At 31.6% G+C, this 24,052-nt stretch overlaps 2 protein-coding genes across 3 annotated transcripts; both read right to left on the bottom strand.

The window, feature by feature from the left end:
- Nucleotides 1-4,831: 4,831 nt before the first annotated feature.
- LOC101218164 (putative polyol transporter 1) lies at nucleotides 4,832-6,924 on the bottom strand. 2 transcript variants are annotated; one of them, XM_004148265.3, is made up of 3 exons: nucleotides 6,565-6,924; nucleotides 6,136-6,485; nucleotides 4,832-6,008 (listed from the first exon to the last, which is right to left on the bottom strand). In XM_004148265.3, exons 1-3 carry the CDS (start codon nucleotides 6,707-6,709, stop codon nucleotides 4,956-4,958), a joined length of 1,548 nt encoding a protein of 515 aa, XP_004148313.1. In that variant the 5' UTR covers nucleotides 6,710-6,924; the 3' UTR covers nucleotides 4,832-4,955. The 2 variants fall into 2 exon arrangements, with proteins under 2 accessions (XP_004148313.1, XP_011659069.1); XM_011660767.2 differs by having other exon boundaries at nucleotides 6,634-6,923.
- Nucleotides 6,925-9,632: 2,708 nt separating this feature from the next.
- Nucleotides 9,633-13,197, bottom strand: LOC101217928 (polyol transporter 5). Its single transcript, XM_004148264.3, has 3 exons — nucleotides 12,966-13,197; nucleotides 12,505-12,851; nucleotides 9,633-10,851 (listed from the first exon to the last, which is right to left on the bottom strand). Exons 1-3 carry the CDS (start codon nucleotides 13,081-13,083, stop codon nucleotides 9,766-9,768), a joined length of 1,551 nt encoding a protein of 516 aa, XP_004148312.2. The 5' UTR covers nucleotides 13,084-13,197; the 3' UTR covers nucleotides 9,633-9,765.
- Nucleotides 13,198-24,052: the final 10,855 nt, after the last annotated feature.

Genomic DNA, 24,052 nt, shown 5'->3' with positions numbered 1-24,052 from the left:
AGAAGGTCGGTTTGCCACCTATTACCTACTCACATACATTTATATTGCACGATAGGGATAATAAATAATAATAAATCAATCAATAAAAAATAGAAAATAAAACCAAAATTGTATTTCTTTAATTCGGTAGTTCCAAGTTAATATTTGAGTTGGGGATAAACATAACACATGATTGATTTTTTCTAAGGAGCATTTTTAAAAATAGAAGAAATTTTTTTAGGTTTGTTATCGATAGAATCTAAAATTTTGGCTCAATAAATTCTTTTTTTTCTAAGTTAGTTTTAAGCTACATACATATATATGATTTGGATGAACCTTTAAAATTGTTTAAGCCAATAAATTGGAGAGTATAAAATTGTCAACTTCATTATTTATTTCTTGTTTGGTACAAAGAGGTATGTTGATGACTAAAAGGCATAACTAGTGGAGGGTACAACAATGACTATCTACACATTTAGACCAAAGTGAAAAATTAGTTTTTTAATGGAAGTGAAACTTAAGTCACTACGAGAAATTCATCGTTCACTGACAAAATTTTAGTGGCGCAATTAACTCTTATCAATAAAAGTTTATTTATAGTGATGCAAAAAAAAAAATGTCACAAAAGATTATTACAAACGACATATTTTTAATCCGTACCACTAAAAGAATTAGCAACACACAATAATAATCTCATCAAAATTAAATAGTTTTTGCAACAAACTTAAATGTGGCTAAAACTTCAAAATTTGACTCTTACTATAAATTTTCCTCCAACTTTTCATTAAAGAATTTATTAAATATATATTCTTTTTTATTTTTCCCTTTCTCTCCTTCACGAAAACCCCTCCCAAAAACCCTACCTTTTAAAAACTCTATTCTTTATTTTTTTTACCAAATTTACTAAAAACCCAACATTTCAATCCCTTTTTATATATAAAAAAGAACATTTTAATTTCCCCTCCCCCCGCCCCCGATTTCATCTTCACCATACCGGCCCCTTGCTCTAACTCCGTCGTGCACGCCGCATGCTGCCACTAAGTTTCTTCACGGTAACCTCTCTGTCAAATAGGCGCTAGATAAATGATGTTTGGTTCGTGAGGCAAGGTTTTCTAGCATAGAGAATTACGAGAACTGCACGTTGGTAACATTTTGATCAATAGTGTTCAAAAGTTCTAATTCTTGGAGCTGCAATTTGTTTGGTATGGTTTCCATTGTTAAATACAATTTGTGTGTTTTGGCATGTTGCTTAATTGAGTAAGAATATCTTTTAGCTCAACAATATTGCAAGAGTTTGAATAATATAGTTGTTGTTGAATAGGAAAATTTTAGACCAATCGCAAATTGTCACATCATTTGCTAAATTATGGATGAAAAGTACAAATAATTGAATTTAGGACTAATTAAAAAATTGACATGTGTTTCAAATTAAAATTGAAAACATAAATTGATCAATTCTGATAATGCCACATGTTTTCATTATAATCGTTGGATCAAGTTAATTAATTATTTTGGTTCAATTAAATATTATTTACTTGGACTAAGTTCAATTGTGCTAAAAAAATATGTTTAATTGAGTCTAAAGGCTAAATATGACCAAAATTCATGTAGTTGAACCCATGGGTCTGGTCCATGGACCAACCAGACTCAAGTCCATAAAGGCCACAAGAGAAGTCTATAAATAGAAGAGTACTCCTCATTTATAAGGGTTGAAAAGTTTTTACTTTAGAAGATCCAGTGAGTGTTCTCCCAAGAGCTAGAAGACTCTCTAACTCCTAAAATCGATCGTCCTCGAAGATTGAAGCTTCTTTGAAGATACAAGTTTTTTTCTAAGACTCCAACTTCTACAAGCTTTCTTCCAAGACTCCAACTTTCCTCAAAGATTGAAGCTCATTTGAAGATACAAACTTTCTTCCAGACTCCAACTTCAAGAATGAAAAATATATGAGAAGATAAATAATATCCTCCAGCTAAGACTAACGTGATTAATTGCAGAAATAGTTAACATAACAAAGCGTACAAACATAATAAAACGAACAAATAACATAGAAGGCTTTGATAACCCAGTTTGAAAAATACTGCCTACATATGGGAAGTTTATTTGCTCAGATAAGAAATATTATCGAGATTCAAAAGTTTTTAACTTAACCCTAAAGTTACATTAACAAGTTATCACCATAACTTAAATGTATAATCTTAGGCTCCCCTGATGGTAAACTTAAATCTCCTTGAAAACAAATTCAGGCTCCCCTGAATTCATTGACTTGAGTACAATTATCTCAGCCTTCATTCATATTTCTTATCAATCGATACTCTGTCAAATCCCTTGACGATCGTTAATAATATGTCATAATGTAGAAGGTAACCGGTTTACCTTCGTACAAATTCTTCACAAAAAATATAAACTTCTGAACAACAATTGTAAATAATAGATTTTATGTTCAGAACTTCTGCTTTTTAAAGAGCCAAGAAAGAAAACTTCTTTACGATAAAATATTTCTAAATATGAGGAATATCTTTTATCTTCTTCTTTAAAAGAGATATTTAAGAAAGATTTTTAACTCCTTATTTATAAATGATCCTAAAGATAAGGAAGATAATTTAACTTTCTTTAAATAAAAATAAAACTAATTTCATATTCGTCAAATAATCTAACAAAGAATATTACATGCTCTGCTTTCTTAAATCAACTGTAAGCATTCAATCGAGAGAGAAAGATGATCAAATTCTAGAGATCAAACGCCATCGCATCAAATCAATAAAAATACATCAACTCAAGTTTAACTTCACAAATCAAATTTCTCTAGAAATCTCATGTGAACAGTTGAACTCATCAGCTAAACTAGAAGCACGCTTAAGGGGATTGTTAAGGAAGCCAAACTATTTTTAGGAAGAACTTGAAGAAATGGAAAGGTCTCCTTCTGCTCAAAGAAATTGAATTAGTGAGTTGTCTCCATTTGTCAATCTAGTTGTTCAGAGATTACAAAGTAAGTTTTTTCATAGCTTGAATTAGTTGATGTTTAATCCATTACAATGAAAAATATGCAGAATCCTTGATTCAATATAGGTTCTCTCAAATTATGCAAGAAACTTTCTAGAGTAATGTTGTTTCTTTGGTTTACAGCTATTTTCTTCATGATAAGCTCTTTGGTTGCTCTCTATCCAAAGCTCCAAAAGATTAAGTTTGGTCCATCTCACTCCGATCTTCTTAGTGTTTTCATTCCAATGGGCATGGTGTTGTTTGTTCTATACTCAATGTAGATGCAAATGCAAGTAAGTTCCTTTTATAATGTATTTGTTAAACTTGGGTTCCTATATGAAATTGAGATTTACATTAATTTTTTCAAATGAAAATTCCACCTGAATTTCTTATTTGTTTTATATTATAAGGGACGTGCGCTTCTTACTTTAGAATTTGTGATATTTTGAAGAAGAATCAGCTTGGGCTTTTGAGTTTAACCTTTGATTAATTGGCATGGATACACAAGAAGGTATATGTCCTTTACTACATTTAGTGTTCTTCTTTTTGTTCTCTTATTCTCTTAATCTCTTAAAGTGTAAAGTATTTTGCTGTTGTGTTCTTATTACGTTAAGAGGTGATGTGGCAAAGGCAATTCCTCTCAACGTTTGTTATTTGATATTCCTTTGAATTTTTAGTTGGACTTTAGTTTTAAAATCACACTCAACACATGTAAGTATTATTTCCAGTGGTTCGCATTGTCTGCAAGCCACAAAATCTAATGCTTCATGTCTATCCCTTTTGTAGATTAAAGAGAAAGGAAGTTGATCATGAAAAGTTGCAAGTTCTTTTAGACATGCATGTCCCCCCTCATTTTTTTTAGAATGGTCGAGTTTTATCTATTTGAGTAGTGTCATATTTAAAGTGCCTAAGTTTCCTTTTTTGCTTACATGTGTTTTACTTATTTATTTTGTTATGTTACACATCTCAGACTTTATGCACAAATGGTCTTCTATACGAGATTTTGATGTGACTTCAAATGAATATGAAAAAAGTTTTTGGTTCTTATCTTACAATTTTATTAGGAAAGATCATTTCATAATTCCAAACCTTGTAGAAATTTTTGGTTATGCACAAATGTAACTTCTTGACATAACTTTATAGTGTTATAACTTTGGACTTCCATTTACTTGACGTAACTTCAGACTTATAACTTATGTTGACATCTATTTATGAAATTATTAAAGCTTCTTGACATATATTTCTTGTAATAAAGTTGGTGTTATTGCATGATGCCTAGTAATAATTCTGAAGATTATTATAATTGACATTTTATAACAAGTTTATATAATAAATTGAATACTATTTTTTATGTAATAAAATACTTTTACTGACGTTTTTAATAACATCGATAAAGACATCAGTTTTTTTTAAAAAAAAAAATTGTAGTAGTGGCACACTTCAATACGTTGCAAAAGATGTTTGTAACGGTCACAAATTAACCTTTTGCAACAATGTTACTAAAGTAAGCTTTTAAAAGTATATTTTTTACCGCGCGTAATTTTTGCGTTGCTAAAACTTTTAGCTATGCGGATACAGCGAAAATTCCTAACGACAAATGGTGTTGCTTCGCTAAAAGTATTAGCTATGTATTTTTTAGTTTTATTGACGTTTTTGCTTCGCCACTAAAAACGAAATCTCTCGGGTAGTGAGTTATATTCTAAATAAGGTCTATTTAAGTTGTTAGGGAAGACTATGAACTCGAATAGATGATAGTAACTTTAAATGATGATTGTTCCAAAAGAAGAGAGATGGATGTGTGTTAAAATAATTATGAAATGCAATTTTATGATTAATATTAATAGTGATTAAAAGAAAATAAGTGAAGAACTGATTAACTATAATTCTTTAAATTCTTTCAAAATAATAGACATAAACATTAATTAAGGACCAAAAACAATGTACTTAGTGATAGACAAGTCAAGAAGAGTAAAAGTGTGAAACATTATAAAAGTAATTAAAAGGATGAATTGAAGAAAAATGAAAAAGGAGTAACGTAACCAAAAAGCCCCTCCATATCCTCTAGATTCCTTCCTTGTGTCTCCGGAAACAAGAGGTAGAAAAACACCCAAGACATTGCTGCGATCCCTGCATGTAAGTAGAACACCCCACCAATAGTAATAGCATTTGAGAGCCACAAAAATGTCATTGTAACCACACTCGCCGTTACTCTATTTACTATCACTCCTGCACTCAGTCCCTGTGCACGAAGCTTTGTTGGAAAAATCTCTGAGGTATACACCCATGTGATAGGCCCCATTCCAATTGAGAAGAATGCCACGTATGATAATATCATTGTAATACATAATCCTATATCCCAATATGTACTCAACTTCACTTCTGAATGGTGGTTGATTCTGGTGAGTCTAAATCCCAGGATGATAAGAGAAATCATATTTCCTGCAACACCAGTGAGCAGCAATGGTCGTCGTCCAATTCTATCCACCAAGAATGTTGAGACTAAGATGAAAATTGTCTTTGTGAATCCAGCCAATATGATCACGAGTAGCATATGATTGTTGGATTTGATTCCCAACTGCTTAACAATGGTGGAGCTATATACAAAAATAACGTTTATCATAGAGGCTTGTTGGAAAACATGAAGTCCTACGGTGGCAATCAAGATGTGGCGGATGGATGGTGTTGGGTGGAGGAACAACTCTTTCCAAATCTTCGTAGTTTGGTTGCTACGTGTTGAGACTTGAAGAGGAGTGACCTCATATGAGGAGTAGCCAGAGGGTATTCCGTTAGCTTCTTTGATTTCTGCGAGTCTTCGTTCAGCCTCTTCTATGGAGTCTGAGGTTTTGTCAAGAACCCACTTGGCTTTTCCTATTTGGCCTTGCATCACAAGCCAACGAGGTGACTCCGGAATCATTAAAACGACAGCAACTAAAAACATCGACAGAAAAATACCAATTCCAACCATGAATAACCATTCCAGATGAATTGGAAGCTTAGAGAAAAGGAAGCTTGAGAGATATCCCAACATTATGCCAAAGTTTATAAACACCTACATAAATACAAATTAAGATTATACACTCAAATAACAATAATTCAAATGCACAACGATATAGTGCATTTGGAAATGCATCTTGGTATTTCTGTCTAATTAATAGAAACTAGTTTGATAAACAAACCTCTGGCAACGATGTGAAGAAGCCACGAGACGACGTTGGGGAGACCTCAGTAATGTATACGGGGGATACAACTAAAGCGTATCCTGTGCCGAGTCCGGTGATGGATTTTCCAAGCATGAGGGAGACATAGTTGGTGGCGAAGCCCATAAGAAAGGCTCCAACGAAGAAGATGAAACCTGCAAGAACCATGGTGTAACGGCGGCCAATATAGTCAGAGGTTCTACCTGCAACAGCGGCTCCGATGGCGATGTAGATATTGTTGACACCGACAAGAGTTTCCAGCTTGAAATCGGAGAGTTTGAAGTGTTGTTGGATGACTATTAGTGCTTCACCTCCATTTAAGCTTTGCTCTGTTAAAGAAGAGAGTTACTAATTCTGTTTATATTGAGACAAAATAATGAAACCAAAGCAATTTAATTAATTAATCACCGTAACCCAGTAGGATTGAAGTGGTGGAAGCAAAAATAGCACACATAAGAGCATATCTGTTTCTCTTACGCTTTCCCGGGAGAGTAGATTCAGATGGAATTTGCCGATCAAACTCAGTCCGGTTGCCCATATTTTCCATGGCCATATTGCATGAGCAGGGGATGTGATCTTCTCTTCTATATGGACAAATAGTGTGGTATATCCTATTTTAAGCTTTTGAAAAGATCAATTTTCACTTGTAATCAATGTTCCACTATGTGCATGTTCATGGACGTTTTAATTTTACCAAAATTTTGATCATTAGATTACAAAAATGAAAAAAGATATATATTTTTCTTGTTGAGTACAAACTGAGGTACATCTTGTTGCTTTTGTAAACGTTTTATTTTGAAAGTTAACTTGTTTATTATTTATATTATATTTACACTAATCACATGTGTCTAACTTGTTTTTTTAAAAGGTTTTCAATATAATAGAAATAACTATTAGTTCTCGTATCAATATCGAACGTGAAAAAAATAATAGAAATATCTAACGTGTCGACCAAAAATTAATACTATACTTGTTACTCACTTATATCAATTTAGACATGACGTCATTTTGGTCTAAAATATAAGGTAGAAAAAATAATTTCTCCTAAAATTTTATCAATTTCATAATGACGTTCAAACCATAAGTGAAAAATTAACCATATTTAGAGGAAGAAATTTTTATTTTCTTTAAAATTTCATCACAATTTTTGGCTTTAAAAGAGAAAATAAAAACTAATATACTTCTTCATCTTCAATTAATATTGTTTTTAAATAAAAATAAAAAAACTATAAATAGTTATTTATTTATTTGGAAGATATTTATATATAGATATAGATAGATGTTTGTGTGGTTGAAAGATATTGCTTGACTTTAGTTCATGACTCAAGTCTTCTATTAATTTGTCTTTGTTTTATTACTATAATTTGGAATTTGAAAATTGAAATTAGAAATGGCAGTTTGCTGCGACTTTTTTAACGTACTTTTTCCTTCGAGAGAGGTCTTTTAGTAGTCAAGGGCGGATTTATTAAGGGGTCGAGGGACATGGGCCCTTTCATATCATCGATTTTTGTATTTTAATATTAATTTTAAAGTGTTGGATTATAATATATATAGCCTCATTTTTCCTAAATTCTATTTTTGCTGTAGTGGGTCATTGGTTGCGAGTTTGAATCTATAATTTTTTAAAAATAGGAAAAAAAACTCATATATAACTCTAACTTATTTTCTAGGTCTAGACCTCATTTGTTATCTAACAAAAAAAATTAAAAAATTAACAGAGACTGGAAAACTAAGAAGCCTAAAAAAACTAATTTACCTGATGGTTATAAATAATTGATAGCATGATAAAATCAAAATGAAAAAAAAACTAGAACAAATACTGGAATTCTATCACGATCACAATACAATTAGTTCACTCTAATATAAATCCTCACGACTGTACTTCAATGAGTGGGATTTCTGGATATTTAGATAAAAAAAACTTGAGCAGACAACAAATATTTTGCTTTATTTATCTTCATATGGAGATGATCTGACATGATTCACCAAATAGTTATGGTCCATCTTTGTTTGCTCACTTGGTAACCTTCATGCTAATAACAGTAGGTATGTCGTCGGAATTTGCTTGCTGTGAAATGGACATTGCTTTAAGGAGTATATGATAAATTTGTTTAGTATGGTTTCCATTGTTTAACTTCTTCTGAAGCCATTATGGATGGCGTCAGAAGTTCCCCTTTAAAACTCATTTTCCAAATCTGTTTTTATAGATTTGAAAAGCGGCCAAAACATGAGAGAGAGATTTCGGACTTCCAAAAGAGGCAGAAGATTCTCGTCGCCGTCCACCATCCGGTCTTTGCCGTCAAACTCCATCGCCTGATCTTCACATTCCCTCGCTGCCACTTGTTAACGATAAGCAAATCTCATTCTTATTTTTTTTTTCTTTATAATTATTTTTCCTTTTTTTAACTTTCCGTCGTCGTCGCCAACCCACTGGAATATAATTTTTTTTGTATCAAGAATGTGTAAACTATGTTCATTTTATTTTGAATTTATTGTTGAATGTGTAAATTTTGTTTTTATTGTTGATTTTGTTGGTATTGATTTATTGTTATTATTCTTTATGTTCTCAGCCTCCCTTCGGATGTCACCACCCCCTCTATCTCTTCCGGTTAGTTATTTATTTAACTTACATTTTTGCTCTAAAATCCTAAATTCTACCTCTAATTTTGCCTTAGCTTTTCTATATTTTTTTTTTTGCTTAGATCTCGTTCTTAGTTTTGAAAAATATATATATATATATAGGATCTTCTAACGCACAAAATAAAGCGTCAAGAGATGTCAAGGGACCTCCCGACGCTATATTTGATCCGTCGGAAGATCTTTTACCGACTCAGTTTCTCCAAATTTGATCCCAATGAGGATTTATGTATCGAAAAAGGATTTTTTGACGCTTTTTCATATAACTTCCGATGCCTTTGTGGGTCGAAAGACCTTCATTTTCTTGTAGTGCATATCAGGGAACTGGACCCAAACTCACTTAAAGTGCATGAAAATCCTTTATAAATAGACATTTTACCATTCATTTAAGAGCGAGATTTTTTGAAGAAAAAGAATTGAAGCTCTGAAGAATTGGTGATTCAACCTTTGAAGCTCTTAGAATGTGAAAGTTCTTATCGACCTTGAGATAACCACCTTCTAAAAAATTGAAAACTTGAAAGATTAGAACTTTTTTTCGAATTTCAGAAGATTGAAGTCCAAATTTACAAACGTCCACAAAGAAAAATTAGAAGTTGTAAATTCTACTTTACATTGAAAGAGAATATGAAAAGAGTAAATATTAGAGATTATAATCGCAACACTACCTTAAAATCAATACAAAGTTCAAAATAAACATATCAGAATTTCTGTAGAAGTCTTATGTGAATATCAAGTTCTAATAATTAATTCAAACTATAAGGACCAAGCTTTTAAATTTTCTACTAAATTATATAATAATAGAAAGCAATAATTATACAATTTTTAACATAGAATAAAAATGAAATGTAACTGAAGCATCATTTAATTAATGGGTTGTTTTCAAATTTTTATTTGAAGATTTATGTACTAAATAGTATATAGAGTGTTGAATAGTTCTTTATTTGATTTATTTTTATATTAGTAAAAAATAATTTAGGCATTTGTGTGTAATTGGAGCTGAGCGACATCTCCGACGTCGTTTTTGTGAAAGTGCCTGTGTTTGGAAAACTTCCATAGCAAATTACCAAAAAGCCCCTCCATGTCTTCCAAGGTCTTCCCTTGCGTCTCGGGAAAAACAACGTAGAAAAACACCAAGGAAATGGCAGCAATTCCAGCGTAGAGGAAAAACGCTCCACCGATAGTAATAGCCTTGGTGAGGGACAAAAACGTCATCGTAATAACCCCACTCGTAACTCGATTCACAATCACTCCAACACTCGCCCCTTGAGCCCTTAGCTTCAAAGGAAATATCTCCGAACTATAAACCCACGCGATGGGTCCCATTCCAATAGAAAAAAACGCCACGTCACACAACACCATTGCAATACACAACCCTACTGCCCACGTCAGCTTCACGTCTTCGTGTTGTTCAATTACCGTTAACCCCAATCCCAACGTCACAAGCGATACCATCTTCCCGGCTACACTTGTGAGAAGCAACGGCCTTCGTCCCACGCGGTCCAGAAGGAATGTCGCCACTAGGATGAACACGGTTTTTGAGAATCCAACTGCGACCGTCGCCAGGAGCTTTTCGGAATCCGATTTTATTCCGGCGTTTTCGAAGATTCTTGGGCTGTAGAGAACCACAGAGTCGATGCCGGAGGCTTGTTGGAAGAAATGGAGTCCGACGGCAGCGATTAAGACGTGGCGGACGGAGGGAGTTGGGTGGAGGAAGAGGTCTTTCCAAACGTCTTTGCCGTGGGTGGCCTGTTTTGGGATGGTAACGACGTCGGCGGTGGAATCGAGGGGGATTTTGGCGGCGGATTTGATGTCGGCGAGTCTTTGTTCAGATTCTTGGATGGAATCGGAGGTTTTGTCGAGGACTTTTTTAGCTTTTCCGACTTGGCCTTGCATTACTAGCCAACGAGGGGATTCTGGCATCACTAAAACCACGACGGCCAGGAATATTGAAGGGAATACGCCGATTCCGAGCATGAATCGCCAGCCCAGATGAAGTGGGAGCTTTGAGAAGAAGAAATTTGAAATGTATCCCAATAATACTCCGAAATTTATGAACACCTGAGAAGTATGGGAAGAAGATTGATTATTAGAAATGGTTAACTAAACCACTCTCTCCCATATAACATTATTACTTTTACTCCAAATATACACATACATATATATATATATATATATTTAAAAAGTTATATATACGTTAATTTTGAATTGCCAGCACAAAGAACACAACAAAACCTCAGGATGAATAAAGGATTTCAGCAACGCCCTAATTAGAATTGATCTACATTCTTAACTCACCCTCAGTCTCCTCAACATCAAGCAACACACGAACCACAGAAAAACAATCAAATGCAAGAAGAATGGAACCAAGATGCAAGCTACAGTTCTTCCATAATGGCACGCGCATAAGCTAAGAAAGGGAGAAACAAAAGAACATAACCTCGTAGCCACAACAGCAATGATTTTTCCATCCTCTCCTAAAATCACAATTCCAACCCCACAGGCACACACGTGGTTGACCTAAACAAGCATCATGAACCAAAGTTCGAACGCCATGCCTACCGACTAAGAAAGCCTGCAAACTGGGCATCTCTAGACCAACCTCTCAAGACCCAACTCAATTTTACATTATTACCCACTTCACAGGCGTTTCATCATCACACCTTAACACGCAAACTAAAATACTCAATTTTACATTATGCTCATGCCTTTTAATTTTAAAATAATTATGAAATTAAATTTAATATATAGTTAAAAGAAATAATGAAGCTTATAGTTATAATTCTTTTTTAGTAAAATAAAATTGTAACACTTTCCTTTTGAAACTTAAACATTAAAATCAAACTTTAAATTAAAAATGTAACTTTATAAATCTTAGGAACCCAAGTCAAACTTGACCTAAACCTTATTTTCCCTCAAATTTATATTCGGACTCTTTCAATTTCTAATATTAAACATTCTTAAACATTAAAACAATTTTTTTTTAAAACCCTATTCACTGAGTATAAGTTTGGTAATCATTTTTTTTAAAATTAAGTTTATTTTTTGTCCATGTGATAGGATGACTTGTTTATTTCTTAAATACAGTGACCTACTTCTTAGTCAATTTCAAAACAAAATCAAATTTTAAAACTATTTTTTTAGTTTTTACATTTTACCTTGATATTTTAAACCTAGAAGGTAGATAACAAGAAAATTGAAGAAAGTTCGGGGTGAAAGTACTCTATATAAGCTTCATTTTTAAAAGTAAAAATAAAATGGTTACCAAATGAAATTTAGAAAATCGGTTAAACCATGTTTACACCTCTAAATTGTTTGTTGGTTTAAATTTCACCTATATTTAAAAAAGTCAATATTTTTTTTGTTTGGAATTTTGAGTAAAATCATGATTACAATAGATAGCCTTAAAAACTATTTGGTTAATTTTTAAAAATATCAGATAAGTTTTAGACTAAAAATTAAATAGAAAACGGTCTATCGAAAATATTTTCAAATCTAGCAAAATAACATTCATCAGTTACATACTATTATCCAAGTCAATCATTAGTTTATTGTAGTACATATAAAAAGTAAATTTTCTTATATCGATTGATTTTGTTATATTTAAAAATAATTTGTTAGTTTTTATAAATTTAGTTATTAAAAAAAAAAAAGTAAAATTAAAAGAAAGAGAAATCTTTGTGAAAATGATTAAAGACAATTCTAAGAACCAACCTCAGGAAATGAGGTGAGGAAGCCGCGAGAGGAGGCCGGAGAGACCTCGGCCGTGTAGACAGGGGAGATCATGAGGGCATATCCAACGCCGATGCCAGCGACAAAACGGCCAAACATGAGGAACTCATAGTTGGTAGCGAACCCCATGAGAATAGCTCCAAGGAAAAAGATAACACCAGCAAGCACCATAGTGTAACGGCGGCCAATCCAGTCGGAGGTTCTTCCAGCAGCGGCGGCGCCTATAAGAGCATATAGATTGATGACGCCGATCATAACTTCCTCCTGAACATCGTTGATTTGAAAATCTTTTTTGATGTAAATCGCAGCTCCACTCATTACTCCAACATCTATAGAATTGAACAAAGTCAAATAATAATAATAATAATAATAATAATAATAAAACCAGAGTGAAAGAAAGAAAAAAGAAAAGGGGGGGATTGGAAAATGGGGATGTTAATTACCGTAGCCGAGTAATATGGAAGCCATGGAAGCTAAAATTGCACACATGAAAGCGTATTTGTTTCTTTTGGGCTTTTTCGGAGTTGGTGAAGGAGATTCTTCATCTCTGTTGTAAGTCATGGTTTTAGGAGATTGAGACAAATAATGAAGAGACAGTGTGAGAGGAAGGAGAAGGAAAAGGGGAAGAGGAAGGAGGAAGGGGGAAGGGGATGGGGATGAAAATTATTGTTTTGATGTCACATTCTATTATATAGAGAAAAATGGATGAGAGTGGAGTTTAATTATTGGTCCTGTTTTATAGTTCTTTTGATTCTTTTTACCTTGTTTTTTGTGTTCTTGCCTTTTCGTGGAAAGGGTTTGAATTTTTTCAATACAATAGGAAGGATGAGGATCCAATTTTCAAACTTTGTTAACTTAAAACTTATCTTGGTGAGAACTAATATATGAATTTTTAAAATTTCAATTTTGCAATATGCACTTTTATATATTTTTAAATTTATTGTTATTTTTAGGTATATTGTGTTTATTTCTCTATTTTGCAATAGACAAAACAATTTTACAATATATAAAATTGGTTTATTGTGATAGTCATTTAGGTTTATTTTAATATTCTTACGACCGTCATATTTACATAATGATATATTTGAGTCTACATCCACTACAAGAAATCAAAATATATGAGACGCTAGAAACGTCGGTGAAAGGTGCGTCGGCGTTGATCACCTTTCGTTGATGCATAAAATATTACGTCGCGAAAAGTCTAAAATTAAATTTAATGTGTTCACTTTCCGCGACGTTCACAATGTTACGTTTTCTGCGACGTATAGTAACAAGACGTCTCTGAAAGTTTAAAATTAAATTTAACACGTCACTTTCCTCAATGTTATTCTGCCAAACGTCGCGGAAAGTGAACGCGATAAATTTAATTTTAGACTTTTCGTGACGCCTTGTTCTTCTACGTTGCGGAAAGTCCCTTTCCACGAAGTAACATTTTGTGCAATGCGGAAAGTGAAAGCATTAAATTTAATTTTAGACTTTTCGCGACGTGCAACCTCCCACACGTGGAGGAAAGTGAAAATTGTAACGACAAATTTTCACTTTCCCCAACGTATGGCAAGGGGCACATTGGATCAAGTTTAATAATAATTATTGTTTAACATTTTCTCGACGTGCAACCTGCCACACGTTGCGAAAAGTGTCCGTATTGAAGTGACAATGGTCACTTTTCCCTGATGTGTGGCAGAGACACGTCGAAGAAAGTTTAAATAATTAATTTATTATTTAAACTTTCTTCGATGTTTGTACTTCATGCATCGGCAAAAGGTACCTACCTCAACGTCTTCAAAGACGTTAGGGAAAGTCCACACTATTTATTCTTCCTTCAACACAAAACAAAATGCAAAACAAAAATAAACTCAAAATCGATCGAGAGAGAGGGAGAGGAGGAGAGTTGTGTTGTCGTCGTCTGTCTTCGCTGCCACCACCACCAGGAGTCTCCTCTTTTCTTCTCATTTTCTTTTCCATTTCAACTTTTTCGCTTCACTGTACCCTTTCAAATCATAGCAGAGCCAGAATTCAGAGCACCGAAAAATGTGTTTATGAATCCATACTATTTTATATATTTTAATGCATGCTAATTATTTTTAATTTATATAATTAGATCATATTTAAACCATAAATATGAAGAAAAAAAATGTAAGAGAAAAATGACAAGAAACGATAAACAAGAAATGGTTGTCAAACTAGTTTCTCTTCTAGTTTCTTTTCAAGAAACAAACATTAGTAGTTATCAAACATATTCATATTTCATGTTTTGAAAAATAGAAACACACGAAACAAGGAACATAAAATAGAAAATAAGAAAATAAGAAAAGAGAATGTTATCAAACGAACTCTTTAGATTTCATTATTGGACTAGAGTTTTCAAAATATTGGTAAATGTTAGTTAAAAATAAATTTAAGCGATAAACAAGTGTTTATCGGTTTAATTTTTTATTAAAAAACTAAATGATAACCAAACGGGAGGTTGGTTTTTAGTTTTTGATAAACAAGTTATCATAAGTTGCATCTTACTTGAATAATAATTCTTATCAAAAATTTAAAAACAAAAATAATATTTAAAAATTAGTTTGTCGGTTTTTATTTTTTAAAACTTACTTAAATTTTAAAAACATCGATAACAATTATAAAAAAAGAAATTTAGAGTATAAGAGGTTTTCATAAGATTTATTTTTATATAAAAAAAAAAAAGAATGAGATGGTTAGTTCCATTGTTTTGAGTATTTTCCTAAAAAAGAGAAATTTAAAAAATGTTACTAGAAAAGTGAAAAAAGAAACATAAATTTTAAAAACAGAAAATAAGAAATAAAATCGTTATCAAATAGTAGCTCGAGAGTTTGCTTTTTTCCACAATAGATTGAATGATTAGTTTGTGGCTATCATTTGTGGAATTGGAAAGTGAAATTATAAGTTTGGTTTTGAGTGGAAGTGAAAGAGAGAACATGGTTAATAGCTAATATGGCCGACCCTTCCTTCAGATTTGTGAGTGTGAGATAAGGAGAAATGACAATGAAATCTTGTACCTACCATATTCATCACTACCACCCTCTTTTATTATGTGATTATTACTTAATAGTTTGGTTTAGCATAGGTAATGCAAGTCAATTTATATCTTAATCAATTAAGTTAAGTATAAGTTGTCAAAATTAACAATTTAAATTTATTATGTGTTTTTATTCGTTCAAATTTAGGTTAAAATTTACATTAAATTTGTTAAGGTGAACATAGTTAAGAGGTAATTAGCGGTAAAGTACACCATGTTTTTTCACTATAAATATGACCCAACTCATGAAAAAAAAAAACCCAAATTAGAAATTATCATGATATATGTATATATGTATATAGATATAGTATGCATCTCTTCGTATATAGATATAGTATGTATGTCTATGTATATAGATATGAATATATATAGTATGTATCTATGTATATTATATAGTATGTATGTATATATAATATATATTATGTATGTCTATGTATATAAATATAGTATGTATGTCTATGTATATAAATATGAATATATATAGTATGTATGTATGTCTATATAAATATAGCATGTATTAGGGGTGTAAGAATAATCGGTTGAACCTGAATAACCCAGACTACCCAATCCATATTATAAGGGTTGGGTTGGGTTAGGTTAAAAAAATTAAATTTTTTCGGGTTGAGTTGGATCTTGAGTTGGAAGGTTGAAAATTTCGGGTCAACCCAACCCAACCAGAATTAATATTATATATATATATATATATATATATATTATTTATTTAATAAAATAAAATATAAAAATTAGGCATTTCTCTCTCTTCAATTTTCATCTCCTCACGTCCCACTCACCCGTCTTCATTGTGTTCGATTCTTCTCTTCCATCTCACTTCAATCTTCGGTCCTCTTCCTAACAATCTTGTCATCCACCTCCGTTTTCATTAGAAATTAGAAACAAAAAAAAAAAAAAAAAAACACAACCCGACAACCCAACCCAGATTTTACGAGTTGGGTTGGGTTGAAAACTAAATTCGGGTTGCCAACCCATATAACCCGAAAATATGGGTTGGGTTGAGAATGTTTCCCAACCCGATTACACCCCTAGCATGTATGTTAGAAAATTCGTGTTGACACTTAATAAACTTAGTTTGTACACTAAATTAAACTTAGGTTGTACACTAAATTAAACTACCAATAATTTCATTGTCTTCCGTCATTGTGGATTCAATAGAAAATGAAAAATAAGTATATCGAGGTTTTAGTAAAATCTAAGCTCGGAGATTTGAGCCTCTATATAATCCCTAGAAGACCAGAAGAGTACATGTAATTTAATTTAATTGATTATCAAAACCTAGACTATGATTATAAATAATGTGAGATTAGAGCAACAAGGAAGTGAGAAAGATTGACAAATTTTCAACCAAAAGTAACATTTCAACAATCGTGCAAACAATCCAACATTGCAATATTATTACTAAATTTTAATAAATGTTTCAAACTAGTTGAAATGTTTTAGAATTTCAAATAGAAATCGAAACTTGAATGGTGTAGAAATAACTTTAAATGGTGGTATGATTCAAATTTTGATTAGAGGTCGCAACTGCACTGTTTTATTTTTCAATTTTTCATCCAAAATTCTTAAGAATATCTCCCCAACTTTTGAAATACATTTTTGAAAGTTTAGGAATAATATTAAAACTTTTGAAATAGGATTACATTAGAACCTTTGAAATGATTAATTAGATGTATTTCTTTTTAACAAATGACAAATTTCAAAGATATTTTTATAATTTTAACATTTTCTTAAAAAAAAAACATTTCTGTTGTTTCGATTTTTTAGATTATTAAATCTTATTAACCATTACCTAATATTTATAAATGAGTTTGTCTTTGATGAAGAAGTGAAACCATGAAAAATAATTTATAACCATCAGTTATTTAAGAGATAAAGATACGATAAAAGTATTGTTTCTTTTCTTACAGTATAATTTTTCTTTAAAACGAAATACAATAAAAATATTATTAAGTAGTTGTTCATACAAGATTTCTAAAAAAACAATGGTTCCTAGAGTTTAATTTTGATTTGATGCGCTGTGATTCAATTTTTTGTGTTTGACCTTTTGAATCTCTCTCAATTGAATGTCTATGCATAATATTCGTGAAAGTAAAACAGATGTAGTTCAACTTGGAGAGCTAGGAAAAAATGTTAAAGAATCATTTTTCTACTAACCTAAAGGATACTACTCTATAAGATTCTACAATGGAGCCTAAGTATCAATTTGACTCTCAAAGCGTATGGACAAATTTCAAATCTAGCTATAAAGTTTTCTAAATGTTTGAAAGTGTTACTTCAACACAAATGCCGACCTAACATACATTAATCGTGCTTAATTAAGAGCAATGGAGCACCATTGTCTATTGTACATATTGTAATTAAAAACAAAAGAAATTGTTAGATGAAAAATTTTGAAAACGTCATTACTACATAATACTCATCCAATTGTGAGTTTGAAAATGAGAGAAGATAAGTAAATAAGTTGCGTGATGTCATCCAAGACGAAATGTGACTAGGTGATAAGATTTTGCTAATCTCCACATGCAAGCTGTCATCCTAAGCGAGATGGCTAGGTGATTTGCTAAAATCTCCATGCACATACCGGCATTTTAGGAGAGATGGCTATGTGAGTTGAGATGTAATAATGATATTATCTTTGTCCTTTTAATACAAAATCTTTATGACTGTTTCACGTCATAAAAGAATCAAACGTTTTAATTTCGTTTTATATTAATTTCCAACATTCTCTGCCCATAATGACTAATTAAATTTTCTTATTTAATTACCAATATTTCTTTTAGTTTCCTTCACTCTATAAACACTTTTCCTTCCTCATTTTGAAGATAGGAGAAAGAAACAAGAAAAAAAATTCCTTTCATACTACCTTTCTATGAATTTTCCAAGCAAAACAAAAGTGTCTATTTGAGTGTTGGTATTCCAATTAACCTTAGTGCAAATCTAATTGAAGAACAAGGTTGTTTTATCCTAGGAACGACGAAACAATAAAATTCTATTTGCACAACGGAGAAGAGCCACGAAAAGTCTTATAGAAAGCAAGATCTATGACTTAGTCTTTTCCTTTGTTAACTAGTTTCTATTTTGCAGCAAACGTTATGTCCAGATTAGCTAATTCTGAGGCGTTTTGATTAGTACAGAAGATCTTGACCAGACGGTATACAAGGTGTACTACAAACTACTAGGCGATATACAAGGTGAGACATTAAGCATGAAGTCTAGATGTTTTGTCTAGAAAAAGTGATCTACAAGGACAGCAGTGATGGCATCGGAATGGGAGCGATGACATAATTTTGTCACTAATTTGAGAAATGATGTGAAAATTTGTGATTAATCACAAATTTCTCACTAAACGATAACCACGTTTTTTTTATTTTAAATTTAAATTTGAAAACACGGCTTTCAGCCATATTTTTATCCACTTTCTCTATTAATATTTTTTTTGGAAAACTTTAAAACTTAAGATGATTTGGTAACACTACAAGAAAGGGGACTCTCCCAATGAATAAAATCATCGGGATATATATGCGTCAGGGCAAATGTGTCGGGAGAGGAATTTTCGACGTACAACTTGTTGTGCGTCGGAAATTCCTAAACATTTTCCGACGTTGTATGAATGTCGAAGGATGCTGTCAATATGGCATCGGAAGATGTCGCGGAACTCCCGACGCACATGTTAGGAACTCCCGACGCACATGGTGCATCGGGAGTTCTTATATATATTTTTTTTAAAAAAATACTTTCCATTAATTTCTAAGTTCAAATTGAAATTCAAACTCATCTTCAATCTCAATTTCAACCCTTCAATCTAAATTTCAACACTTCAATCTCAACATTCAACACTTCAATCTCAACTTCAACACTTCAAATTTAAATTCCTAAAACCTACAACTAATTCAAAATCTAAATACTAAAACTATTTTGAAACCTAAAATCTAAAACCTAAAACTAATTTGAAATCTAAATACTAAAACTAAATAACTAAAACAAAACAATAACTAAACTAAACCACTTACCGACTGCGACGACAATGGTGACGGGGACGACAACGACGATGAATGCCTCTTCTTCTTGATCTCCCTCTCAGTCTCCCTCTCCTTCTCCCAGTTTTCTTTATCTTTTATGTTTCCATTTGGTAAAGAATGGTGTTAAAAAGACGGAGAACTCCCGACGCACAACGAAAATGTAAAAAATAGCGCCCTATTCCTGATGTGATTAGTGACATGTCGGGAATCCCTAAACCTATTCCCGAGGTGATTAGTGACACGTCAGGAATTCATAAACCTATTTCCGACGCAATTAGTGACACATCGGGAATCCCTAAACATATTCCCGATGTTTCTGACACCACGTCGGAGGAAGGAGTAACATATAATTAATTATCTGCCCTTCCTCCGGTGCAACACTGTAGACGTTGGAAATATGTGCATATTTCCCGACGCACTTGGCACCACGTCGGAGGAAGGCCAAACGATACAATTAATTGTCCACCCTCTCCCAACGCTACACTTTCCACGTCGGGAATAGTGACCCATTTACTGACGTACCTCGCACCGCGTCGGAGGAACCCTAAACCCATTGCAGTCAGTTACGACGCTAATGTGTCTACGTCGGAAGAAATACCGATCCCCGACGTGCACCAAGCTTGGTCGGAAAACACTAGCTTTTACCGACATCATGTTTCCCGACGAGTTTTCGTGCGTTGGAAAAATTCTGATTTCTTGTAGTGTAACTAAGTTCGATTTATGGCTTTTTGGTTTTTGAAAAAAAAATATTTTTTCTCTCAAATTCTTATCATTGTTATTTAAAAACTATTTATTTAGTATTCAAAATTTAGTTTAATTTTTTAAAATATTAATAAAATGTAGATAACAAAATAAAAAGTTCATATCCAATTTTGTAATTATTGATTTATAATTTTTTTTAAAGAAATTAAATCGATAAACATACTACTTTTAACTTCAAGTTTTTTCCTCTGTTATCTACACTTTACTAGTGGTTTGAAAAATCAAGCCAAAATTTTAAAACTAAAAACAGTAGCTTTTAAATAGAAATTTTTTCAAAAATAACAAATTTTACAAAATATTTACAATCTATAGCAAATTCTATCAATGATAGTCATTGATACGCTATAGTCATCATTAATAGAATTCAAAATTTTGTTATTGCTTACAAATATTTTAATTTATTTTGCTATTTTTAAAAGTGTCCTTTTTAAAAACTTACTTTTGTTTTTAAAATTTGACTAAAGATTCAACCATGGTAAAAAAGATACTTAAAAGGATGAAAATTATTTCAAGAAATGGGTAGAAAAGGTGCTTAAATTTTAAAAACTAAAAACAACAAATAAAATGCTCAGCATTTGGACCTTAAATGAGAGTAATGTTTGTGGAAGGCTGAAAAACTAAAAACAAAAAAATAGTTTTCATAAAACTTTTTAGTTTTTGTTTCAACAATATAATATAACTAAAAGTTAATTGTTTTTTTCATGAAAAAAATAAAACTAATGGCACGAGAATTAAGAGAAAGGAAACATAAATTTGACCAAGAGACCATAAAAACAAAATCATTATCAAACAACACAACACCTTTGCTAATATATTTTTGATTAACACTATTTATAATTGGAGATATAAATTTCTCCATCTTTTCTTTTTACTTATTTTTCCATTTTATATGTGCTATATGTTTTAATTTCAAGAATGTTTTTTTAAAAAAAAAAACTTATTTTTATAGATTTATCAAATATATAATTTAAGGGGCTTAAAACCTTTTATAAAGATAGAGTAAATGAGGTTTTAATCTGCAAAATAACACCAATTCACCTAAAGTTTGTGGTACTAAAACTAGTTTTGAAAATCCAAAATAAAATAAAAAAGTGGAAAAATTAAAATTCTCACATAATAAAATAAAAATAGTATAGGTATAGAAAAATGAGAGTATGAGAAAAGAATTTGGATTGAATTTAGTATGATGAGTTCATTTAATTTGTCGCATATGTTTGGAGTTGGCTAGAAAAACGAATTTCCAACCTCCATTGAACAATCCTTATCTTAGAAATGTCCATGATTTCAAACAAACAAAATATTTCTCCACCTTCTTTTTCTTTAAAAATTGTTTTCGATTATTACATCTTTGAAATGAAGATTCGAATTTGTATGGTTCAAAACATGTTTACAACTTTTCCCATCGTATCAGTACATACGTGATAGACCCCCCTCTCTCTCTCTCTATATACATAGTGATACTTAATAAAGTTTGTGGTCTCATTTCACCCTAAACAGTACTCAACCTTCCACTACAATCACATACGTTTTGACTTAAAAAGACTCTATCTAAAAATGAATGGAACTAATGTTTTGTTAAAAGAAAATTTAGGTGGAGCATCAAATTCAAACCCACATGGTTTTGAAATTTGGGTTTCTGCATGTGGTCTTCTTCTCGCTTGACCCGCCACCCTTCCATCTTTGAAATTTGGTCCTCTCCTTTCATTTTCGGATCAATCCATAGAGTAGAGTATTTGAATGAACTCATGAACATGAGTTGGTTATTATAGTTAATCTTGAAATATATATTATTTCTTGGTACAATATTATAGCTTATATTTAAAATGTTAGAAGAAAAGTAGTGAATGGCTATAAGAAAGGAAGTTTTAAAATAATATTGTAAACATCAGTATCACTATTGAGACAATAACTTATGTTTAGTTGGTGCCCTAAATGGCCCTGCATGTTTAAGAAGTAATTAGAAAACTACTATTCCTAAAGTAGTTAAACAGGTTTTAATTTGGTTTGACAAAACTAACCTCTATCAGTTTTTAAAACACTTTGTCCCACTGCTTTTCAACTTTTATAAGAATGGACCCATACATTGATGTTACAGAAATAGAAATAATCTTGTAGAAAAAAGGGTTTTTTCCCTCAACCACTATATTTGAGATATGTATATATAAAAAAGTGGAAATTTTATAGGCATAGAAATGGTTTGGGTAGTGATATAGGCATTCTCAAGTTAGATACCAAAACATTAAGACTATTTAATTAGGAGTGTTAGCGTATGATTATTATTGTCAATTTTTAGGTATAAACGTTCAAGGTTTTGCCTTTACCAATTATTTGTCTCTTATTTATTGGATGTCAGATTTTAATTGTATTTCCAATAATTTTTTCATTAAAAAAAATATACTATGTGTACTTCAAAAAATCATCTCTAAGAATTACTATTGAGCACAGCACCTGTTTGAAAGTTCAATCATAAATGGATGCCCAAGAGACTACTACCTCTTGAATTGAGCCTGTAATCTTGAAAACAATTTCAAGATTTAAGTCAGTTAAACAATGTTCATACTTGATCGAACTGATTTCATTGCCTAACACTATAAAGAGAATGGGGTATCCGGACGCACATATGCATCGTCCACATAGATTGTAATTCCCGGTGCTGTTGCGTCATAATTTTTTTTAAAATTATTATTATTTAATTATGTTTTTGCTATTGAGTTCTGATTCAATTTCACTTCAATCAAATATTTAAAACAACATATAAAATAATAAAATATAATTAAAATACCAAATTGAATTAAAATTAAATTTAATTCAAATATTAAAAACGTACAATAGGTTAAAAAATATACATGAAAAATACACACTAAAAACTAAAGAGCAAATATACTAGAACGCCGCAGATACCATTTCCTCCCTGTCTTCCAATCTACAGTAATGACAAGAAATTAAATTTAGATATGTCACTGATAAGAAATTAAAGAACTTAAAAGTTGAAAATTACGTACTCAACGGAATCAAGGTTTCTTTGTAACACCCTGAAAATTAAGGTAATTTGAAAACTTAATTATATTAGTTTAAGTTAGTTATGTTGGACTTATTGAAGCGTTATTTGAGAAAATTGGTGATAATTGTTTGATTTGTTGAAATTGGAATTAATTAAACATTTATAGGAAGAATATTTAATTAATATGAAGATTTGAAATTTTGGTGTGGTTAAAAATTTGTTATGAGTTTATTTAGATTGGTGAAGTTTAGAGAATTATAAGTTAATTATATATATATATATATGTATATGTATATATAATTAATTAAGTTATAGACTGATTAAGAATAATTGTATTACTGGAGATAATATAATTACTAAAAATAATATATTCTTGGTGTTTGAAAAGATAAAAAGGATGATTTGATAGGAAATTAACGAGATAGAAGAAGTTGATTTGTTGTTTTAAAAAAAAAAAAGAAAAAGGAAAATATTTGGAATTTAAAAAGAAATAATAATAATAGTTATTATTACTATTTTATAGAGCCTTGAAACGTGTGCACACCCTCACTATTCATCTTTGTCTTCACCTTGAAAATCCTAGCCGCCCTCCCACCATCTCCGTTCACCATTGCGAACACTCGTCGTGTGCGTGTTGCAACCTCCATCGTCGACAGTAGCACGCCACAAGCAACGTAGCATCACCGTCTA

This window comes from Cucumis sativus, chromosome 7 (assembly GCF_000004075.3).
Source record: "Cucumis sativus cultivar 9930 chromosome 7, Cucumber_9930_V3, whole genome shotgun sequence".
NCBI classification, from domain to species: domain Eukaryota; kingdom Viridiplantae; phylum Streptophyta; class Magnoliopsida; order Cucurbitales; family Cucurbitaceae; genus Cucumis; species Cucumis sativus.
This window is presented reverse-complemented; position numbering and strand designations above follow the sequence as displayed.